The sequence below is a fragment of the Cupressus sempervirens genome, chromosome 5, assembly GCF_028749045.1.
Source record: "Cupressus sempervirens isolate cs-2001-9-10 chromosome 5, ASM2874904v1, whole genome shotgun sequence".
NCBI lineage: Eukaryota > Viridiplantae > Streptophyta > Pinopsida > Cupressales > Cupressaceae > Cupressus > Cupressus sempervirens.
The window spans coordinates 673195222-673205304 of record NC_143122.1 but is presented as its reverse complement, the minus strand read 5'-3'; the positions used below and the strand labels follow the sequence as shown (position 1 = coordinate 673205304).

At 39.0% G+C, this 10083-nt stretch overlaps 1 protein-coding gene across 1 annotated transcript; it reads left to right on the top strand.

The window, feature by feature from the left end:
* Positions 1-8845: 8845 nt before the first annotated feature.
* On the top strand, positions 8846-9802 carry LOC149557743 (uncharacterized). Its single transcript, XM_089832269.1, has one exon. It carries the CDS (start codon positions 9335-9337, stop codon positions 9536-9538), a length of 204 nt encoding a protein of 67 aa, XP_089688395.1. The 5' UTR covers positions 8846-9334; the 3' UTR covers positions 9539-9802.
* Positions 9803-10083: the final 281 nt, after the last annotated feature.

The window sequence follows — 10083 nt, the reverse complement described above, 5'->3', positions numbered from 1 at the left end:
AAAGGGGTAATAGGTTAACCTATGACCCCTCTTGACACATTTCATGACAATGTATGTCCCTAGGGGCCGTAAGGCCCCTAGGGACGCATTTAGTTGGTTCGAATACATCAAGAGTGGTCATAGGTTAACCTATGACCCCTCTCAACACATTTCATGACAACATATGTCCCTAGGGGCACTAGGACCCCTACAGATGCATTTAGTTCGTTCAAATGCATTAGGAGGGGTCATAGATTAACCTATGACCCCTCTCAACACATTTCATGACACTGTATGTCCATAGGGGCCCTAGGACCCCTAGGGATGCATTTGGTTGGTTCGAATGCGTCAAGAGGGATCATAAATTAACCTATGACCCTCTCGATACATTTCATGACAACGTATGGGCCCCTAAGGACCCATTTGGTTGGTTCGAATGCATCGAGAGGAATCATACGTTAACCTATGACCCCTCTTGACACATTTCATGACAACATATGTCCCTAGAGGCCCTAGAGACCTAGGGACCAATTTGATTGGTTCCAATGCATCAAAAGGCATCATAGGTTAACCTATGACCCCTCTTAATGCATTTCATGACAATGTATGTCCCTAGGGCCCCTAGGGACCGATTTGGTTCATTCCAGTGTGTCAAAGGGCACCTAGGGCACCTAGGGACTGATTTGGTTGGTTCCAATGACCCCTTTACATTGTCATGAAATGCATCAAGAGGGATCATAGGTTAACCTAAGACCCCTCTTGACACATTTGAACCAACCAAATGCATCCCAAGGTGCCCTAGGGCCCCTAGGCATGGGTCATAGGTTAAACTATGACCCCACTAAATGCATTTCATGATAATGTATGTCCCTAGGTGCTCTAGGGCACTTAGGGATGCAGGGCCCCTAGGGACACATTTGGTTAGTTCAAATGAGTTGAGAGGGGTCATAGGTTAAATTATAACCCCTCTCGATGCATTTCATGAAAACATATGTCCCTAAGGGCCATAGGGTGCCTAGGGACACATTTGGTTGGTTTAAATGTGTCAAGAGGGGTCATATGTTAACATATGACCTCTCTTGATGCATTCTATGACAACATATGTCTCTAGGGGCCCCAAGGCCCATAGGCATACATTTGGTTTGTTCAAATGCGTTAAGAGGGGTCATAGATTAACCAACGACCCATTTTGACACAATACTTGACAACGTATGTCGCTACGGGCCTTAGGGACCCATTTGGTTGGTTCAAATACGTCAAGAGGGGTCACAGGTTAACCTCTAACCCCTCTCGATGAATTTCATGACAAATTATGTCCCTAGGGGCCTGAGGACCCCTAAGGATGCATTTGGTTAGTTTGAATGCATTGAGAGGGGTCATAGGTTAACCTATGACTCCTCTCAACACATTTCATGATAATGTATGTCCCTACAGGCCCTATGACCCATAGGGATGCATTTTCTTGGTTTGAATGCATTAAGAGGGGTCATAGGTTAACCTCTGATCCCTCTCGATGCATTTTATGACAACGCATGTCCCTAGGGGCCCTAGGACCCCTAGGGATGCATTTGGTTGGTTCAAATGCATCAAAAGGGATCATAGATTAACCTATGACCCCTCTTGATGTATTTCATGACAATGTATGTGCCTTGGGGCCCTAGGGCCCCTAGGGACCCATTTGGTTGATTTGAATGCATCGTCAATCGAGAGGGGTCATAGGTTAACCTATGACCCCTCTTGATGCATTTCACGACAACATATGTCCCTAGGGGCCCTAGGGGCCCTAAGGATCGATTTGGTTGGTTTGAATGCATCGAGAGGGGTCATAGGTTAACTTATGACCCCACTCGACACATTTCATGACAATGTATGTCCCTATGGGCCCTGCATCTAGTTGGTTCAAATGTATCGATAGAACCTATGACCCCTCTCGATGTATTTCATGCTCCAACATATATCACTAGGGTCCCTAGGGGCTCTAGGACCCCTAGGGACACATTTGGTTGGTTCAAATGCATTGACAAGGGTCATAGGTTAACCTATGACCCCTCTTTATGTATTTCATGACAACGTATGTCCCTAGGGGCCCTAGGGCCCATAGGGACACATTTGCTTGGTTCGAATGCATCGAGTAACCTATGACCCCTCTCGATGCATTTCATGACAATTTATGTCCTTAGGGGCCCTAGGGCCCCTAGGGATGCATTTGGTTGGTTCAAATTTGTCAAGAGGGGTCATAGGTTAACCTATGACCCCTCTCAACGCAATTCATGACAACATATGTCCCTAGGGGCTCTAGGACCCCCAGGGACACATTTGGTTGGTTTGAATGCGTCAAAAGGGATCATAGGTTATGCTATGGGCCCTCTCGACACATTTCATGATAATGTATGTCCCTAGGGGCCTTGGGGCCTTAAGACCTATTTGGTTGGTTTGAATGTGTCAAGAGGGGTCATAGGTTAACCTATGACCCCTCTCAACACATTTCATGACAACATATGTCCCTAGGGGCCCCTAGGGACACACTTGGTTATTTCAAATCTATCGAGAGGGGTAATAGGTTAACCTATGACCCCTCTTGACACATTTCATGACAACATATTTGGTTGGTTTGAATGCATCGACAAGGGTCATAAGTTAACCTATGACCCCTCTCGGTGCGTTTCATGACAAATGTGTTGCTAGGTGCTAAACAAAATGCATCCCTAGGGGTAATAGGTTAACCTTTGACCCCTCTTGATGCATTCCATGACAACATATGTCCCTAGTGGCCCGAGACCCTTAGGGATGCATTTAGTTGATTCAAATGCATCAAGATGGGTCATAGATTAACCTATGACCCCTCTTGATGCATTTCGTGACAACGCATCTCCCTAGGGGCCCTATGGCCCCTAAAGATGCATTTGGTTGGTTCAAATGCATTGAGAGGGGTCATAGGTTGACCTATGACCCCTCTTAGCGCATTTTATGACCCCTCTTGATGCATTTTATGACAACATATGGGCCCCTAGAGATCAATTTGGTTGGTTCCAATATGTCGAGAGGGTTTATAGGTTAACCTATGACCCCTCTTGATGCATTTCAAGATGACATATGTCCCTAGGGACCCTAGGGATGCATTTGGTTGGTTTGAATGCGTTGAAAGGGGTCATAGGTTAACCTATGAGCCCTCTTAATGCATTTTGTGACAACGTATGTCCCTAGGGGCCCTAGGGAGGGCCCCTAGGTACCCATTTGGTTGTTTTGAATGCATCAAGAGGGGTCATAGGCATGCATTTGATGACAACATATGTCCCTAGGAGCCCTAAGACCCCTAGGGACACATTTGGTTGGTTTGAATGTGTCGAGAGGGGTCATAGGTTAACCTATGACCCCTCTCGACGCATTTCATGACAACATATGTCCCCATGCCCCTAGGGATGCATTTTGTTGGTTCAAATGTGTCTCTGTTGATGCATTTCATGACAACATATGTCCCTAGGGGCCCTAGGGTGCCTAGGGACACATGTTGTCATCAAATGCATCAACCTATGACCCCTTTCGATGCATTTCATGACAATATTATATTTAATAATAAGAATTTAATACTAGATATTTTAGTATAATAATAATATAATACTATATATTTTAATATAATAATAATATATTACTAGATTATATAACAATAATAATCATATATTTTACTAGATATTATATTTAATAATAATAATATTTATCATATATATTAGTATATCATATTTAGTTATAATAATAATTATATAACTATATTATATTTAATAATAATAGCCATACATATTAGTATATATAATAATAATATAATATTACTATATATAATAATAATAATAATCATATATAATAATAATAGTTAATAATAATAATCATAATCATATGTAATAATAATAGTGCACACATTTCCTAAATTTTTGTTTCTCTCTAATATGGGTCGTTTCCCTCCAAAATTTCCAATGTGGGTGGTTTCCCTCCAAATTTTTGGCAGTTGTAAAATTTGGACATTTTGGGTACCCAATTTCATATCGAGTATCTACTCTGTAATTAGATACCTGATTTGAAATCAGGTACCCAATTAGGTTTGATATTTACCAACCTATTTGGTTAACTCAAAAAATGTGTTTGAGAAGGGTTTCACTAACATTCAGACTTTGAGTAGCCATTTGACAATATTATTTTCATCGAAATTCAATGAAATGAAAAGGGTTTTTTTTATAACACTCTCAAGATTCTGTCAATATAATTGTTGTCAAATTTTGAGTTCAATAAGTATTTACTAGTTAATTTTCAATGAAGATGATTGTAAAGTGTTGATTGACATACTAATTGAAAAATAGCTATAACTTTCAAACGGCATAACATTTTTGAAATCCAAAAGTTGCGTCACATTCTATGCTTCACCTAGTATAAGAATTTTTTTTTAAAATTTGGTAAAGTTTTCAATTAGTTAAGGTGGTCAGACGCAGGAGTTTTTTAATTCTAAAAATGTTAGAATAATTACATTTAAAATTATTATCATTTGATTTTGATTAAGGTGGTCAGACATACACCTACTTTTTATTTTTGCTCTAAATTTTTTGTAGTACTACATTATAATCCAAACTTTTGACCAATCAAATATTTTTTTCCTCTAGATAAGGCCTAGTAGTTTAGAAACTACATTCAATTTCCTACAGATTAATTTCTTACAACTTTTTAATATAAAGTCCAGAACCACTTTAAAATTATGTGTCAATTTGACATAACCCTGATTTGCTAGTTTTTCATTGCCACTTAAGGCCATAGTTTGGTTGACCATAATCCTACACATAGCCTGCAGTACTATGATATTTTGTTGTAAATACAGTTTGTAGTGATAATGAGATCCATGCTTCTAGCACTATATAAAAATCTCCTCCCACCCAATTTTTATGATTTAGTTTTTTATTTGATTGCCATTTTAAATCATTAATTTTTGCGGGGGAGAAAGAATGATTTATAATTAGACTTTGGGAAATCCACTTGTTATGATGTTTTTTCGTTATAAATATATACTATTTCTCTTGGCTGCAAATCGCCTACCACTTGGGCTTAGGCCACGTGGCTCATCCGGATCTTAGCCCTTCATATTCTCCCTTGTTAGCAATGGTGAGGAATTCAAGCAGCCGAGTATTCCCTGCTCTATTCCAACTACAACATTTGGAGTACCTTGACCTCAGCTAGATTCACTTGTACCCTCTTTCCTTCTGTTCACATTTCTCGAGCCTCACCATATTGATGCATTTGAATCCAATTATTGCCAAAAATAAACTGATTGAATACCACAATGGCACTAGCCCAAAGTTTGAATAAAATGATTTATTTTCTTGCTCTCTTTTTAAGTTTGTTCTTATTCCACTGTCTGATCATGGCTTCATTTGTTCTTATGGTTAAAATTTGGAGTACCTTGACCTCAACATTTTAAAAACATTCATTTTAAATAAACACAAGAACAATTTAATATTCATTTTGCACTTAGCAATATTAGATATTGTGATTATATAATCTAAAATGTTGGACTAAATTTGGATAAAGTAATTAAATAATAAAGTTAAGACTATAACAAATAATGAAATTACAATAGATTTTAAAAACTAGAACAAAATGTTAGATATTATATCAAATTTTGAAATGCTGAAATTTATAAATTTGAAAAAATATTAAATTGATGAAGTTAAACACATAAAATTAAAATTAAAAAAATGTTCTAAAGTGTTATAAAGTTAGCTTTAAAATAAAGTTTAACTTTATAAATAAGATCAAGCTTTATAAATTAACTCAAAATATATGCATATAGTCAAATTTCAAAAGGGATGTGTGGGTGTGGGTGTGTGTGTGAGAGAGAGAAAGAGAGAGGGGGTAGAGGGGGAGTGAGGAGGGTCTACATTAAGAGGAGTGGAGTAGAGTGGAAGAGAGAGAGTGTAATGAAGGAAAGGTGGGTAAATTATAGAAGGGGACATGTGAGAGAGAATGTGACAAGGGGATTAGGGTGAGGCATGAAGTAAAAACTTTAAGAGAGAGTGAGAGATAAAGATAAATGAGATGAAGAGAGCAAGTAGTAGCAAACATGATAGAGGTTGTGGGTGTGTGTGTGGTTGTTGTTGTAGTTGTGATTGTGGTTGTGGATGTGTCTCGCTGTGGTTGTGGTTGTGGCTATGGTTGTGGATGTGCATATGGGTGTGGGTATGTGTGTGTGTGGGTGTGTGTGTTTGTGGGTGGGTGGGTGTGTGTGTGTGTGTGTGTGTGTGTGAGGGAGAGGGGAGGGGGGGATAGGGGGAGTAGGGAGGGTCTACATTATGAGGAGGGGGTGGAGTGTGTAGAGAAGGAAGGGTGAGTAAATTATAGAAGGGGAGATGTGAGAGAGAGTGTGACAAGGGGATGAGGGTGAGGCATGAAGTAAACACTATGAGAGAGAGTGAGAGATAAAGATACATGACACAAAGAGAGCGGGTAGTGGGGGACATGATAGAGGCTGTGTGTGTGTGTGTGTGTGTGTGTGTGTGTGTGTGTGTGTGTGTGTGTGTGTGTATATAGAGAGAGAGAGAGAGGGGAAATGAGAGTGAGATAAGAGGAAATATGGTAAGAGACATGTGCAAGAGAGATTGTGAGAGATAAAGATACATGAGTCAAAGATATGGGGTAGATATAGAGGGTAAATGAGGGAAGATATTTTGAGAGGAGGGAGAGGAGACTTAAAGAGATTAAGGAGGTAGGGAGGTAGAGAGATGATGTAGAGATAAATGGTAATAAAGGAGAGGATGTGGCAACTAGGGGTGGAAATAGGACAAAGGGAGAAATATAGGAAGGTATGAGGTAGAAAGAGACAATGTTGAAGGGGAGAGAGATTAGGTAGAGAGAAAGAGAATAATTAGGGCATTGAATGGATGGAAATGGTGATGTGGGGGGGGGGGGGGGGGGGGGGGGAATTTGGGGGAAAGAGAGAGAGAGAGAGAGAGAGAGAGATGTGGTAATTAGGGAATGGATGACAATTAGGGTCCAAAAGAGATGGAGACATGATAATAAGAGGGTGTGTGTGTGTGTGTGTGTGTGTGTGTGTGTGTGTGTGTGTGTGTGTGTGTGTGAGAGAGAGAGAGAGAGAGAGAGAGAGAGAGAGAGAGAGATGGGCTAGGGCTATATGCTAATCAAGAGGAATAAATGGTGAGAGGGGGAGGGACATAAGAGAAAGAGGGAATGGGAGAGGGAATAGAAGGAGAGATTGGGTAACTATAATAATTAGGAACTATGATAGATGAACATGGTAATGAAGGAAGAGAGGATAATAGTGATAAGTGGGTGGAGGGGGGTGGGGGGCTTAAATAGGAGAAGATATGTTGACAGGAGGGTGGGGAGAGAGGGAAAGAGAGTAATTATGGGGGGAGATATATGTATTATATGTTTGGGAAAGAGAGATGTGTGTGAGAGAGAGAGTAAGAGATATAATGTAAAGATATATAAGGCATTTAGGGAGAAGCAATCACTAGAGGGGCAAGGAGATGGAAGAAAAATAGGAGGAGTGGGGAGAGATAGAGGTTAATATAGAAAGAGAATAATTTAGGCCTGAGAGTGAGTGAGTGAGTGTGTGTGTGTGTGTGTGTGTGTGTGTGTGTGAGAGAGAGAGAGAGAGAGAGAGAGAGAGAGGGTAAGGCATGAGGTAGACATAGTGTGAAGGATGAGAGATATAGAAACATAAGAGAGTTTTTGAGACATTAATTTAATGAATAACACACAAACCATGTATTATAAAAGTTGAAGTCTTAATAACTCTCTAACTCTTGATTTCATTAAAGAAGTCCCACTATGACCTTTTCTCTATTGCAAATAATAATCTAGCTTTAAGGATAAAACTTAAGCTAACACTAATGCAAATGAAAACTCTAATGTGTGGTAGAAAATGAGAAAAGGGGATATAGGGTAGGAGGGAGGGAAGGAGGGAGGGAGGGAGGGAGGGAGAGAGAGAGAGAAGGGGGGGGGGGGGGGGGGGCGGAGGGAGGTACGGAGGGAGGGATAATAATTAAGGAATCAAATGGATGGGGATGGTGATGGGCGTGAAGAGAAAGAGAGAGAGTAATTAGCATGCAACACATATGAGAGAGATAAAGAGAGAGAAGAGGGAGAGGGTGATAGATATGGGCTAGAGATATATTGTAATTAGGGGGAAAAGATGGTGAGAGGATTATGATTTTGGAAGAAAGGAAGGGAGAGAGAGAGATACTGATGAAGTAGAGAGATGTGATAATTAAAGCATGGAATAGATGGACATAGAAAGAGAGAAGACTGGGCATGAAATAGAGAGAGAGAGAGAGTGTCCCCAATATGACTTCCCTATATATTATAGAATAAATATGCCCCAATACAACATTTTCTCTATTTCAAATTAGAATCTACTTTATTCAGCATGAAACTTGTGCTAATGTTAGTGAAAACCAAAACTCTAATTTCAATACTAAATTTAATTATAATTACTTCCTTAGAAATTATATTTTTAAGATCACCTTTATTATCAAGTCGCACAAGCTTTTTATTTTCAAAGGGAACCTTTGGTATTATATATATATTTTTAGGTGAATATATAAAATATATACAATTTTAATAATTATAATTTACTTTTATATATTTACTATGATAATGTCTTCATTTTGTGTCGCAAGTGATACTAGCTTATATATAAAATAAACCGAGAGATATCCTTCCTATTTTATTTTATATATATATATAAGTCAAGAGATATCCTTCCCTAACCTCGAGAAGGATATCTCTTAGCTTATTTTATATATACAAAATATATATAAGCTAGTAAAGTTCCCTTGGAAACTACTTGGAAATACCCGAATATAAAACATTATCTGTTCATCGAATGGATCACTCCTTGAAATGAAAACAACGCGGGAGGCACACGCAATAGCCAGACGTGTAGTGGCATAACTTTTGCGAGAATTTTCTTTATCGATCCGGAACCTTCTGATGCTTCCATCTCGGTCTTCCTGTATAAAATTAGGGTTTTTGTTTCTGATTTTGCTAATATCAAATATCAGAATTCGAAAACTGTTTAGGCAAAGTTGTCCTGAATTGCGTGAAAGCCCTTTTCGGCGAAGGACGGATTACCCTATATGTTAAAGGAAGTTCGTTGGGATTTTTTTGAAAACCCTTCTTTGGAGCCGCCCCTCTATATTTGTGAAAGAAAATTTTTCAGGATTCTGTGAAAACACCTCTGTGTAGCTATTCTCCCATAATTGTTTAAGAAAATTCTTTAGGATTCGGTGAAAACCCTAGCTTTTCTCCCATTCGTGAAAGAAATTATATCAGGGTTTTGTGAAAAATCTTCTTTAAGATGTGTTTGGTGTTCGTTTGCGACGAGGACGAGAGGACTTTGAACACGCAGGTGGCCCCTGGAGCGTGCCCTTACTGTGGAGGTGTCATTACGGCTGCAGATGTACAGAGCCAATGGAGATTCTGCTTTGTTCCTTTTTATTTTAAAACTCGCCGTCGGCATACATGCACGCGCTGTGGCGCAAGGCTTGTAATTACATCATAAACAATGGTGTATAACTTGCAAATTTGTAATTCGATCATAAATAGGGCCAAAAAAAATCGGAGGATTTTTCATACAAATAGGTTAAATGCTTTTTGGATAGTATAAATACCAGAGTTTCTGATGGCTCTCTGTTCATCAGATGTAATTTTGATGTAAAAATGATGTACTGGATAAAGGAACAGAAGATAATGGCTGATTTTAATGACTTGACAAGATCTTCTGTTCTTGCATTTGTAATTTAATTATTTAAAAATTTGCCCTGCCTCTCTATTTCTGGATGTGATTCCAGTGGATATTTGGCTCTTTTAAATGATAGAAATTTATTGAGAATTTGATGTGAATTTATTTGGGGCTGGATTATAACTTAGGTGAGCAGCTGCATGTGCCTTGGAGACACGTCTGTTTGAAACCCTAAGTGATGAATTCGTTCAGGGAATGAATTCACTGTTAAAGAAACATTTATTTCAGTTGGAAAGTTAGGATACAAATTTAAAAGCAAATTCGAGAGGGACAGTAACGGTCGGGTTTCATGAAAAGGGTTGTTT

Bases quoted from the DNA above. Each gene is read 5' to 3' on its own strand.
- LOC149557743 (XM_089832269.1), top strand. From the start codon at position 9,335: ATGTGTTTGGTGTTCGTTTGCGACGAGGACGAGAGGACTTTGAACACG.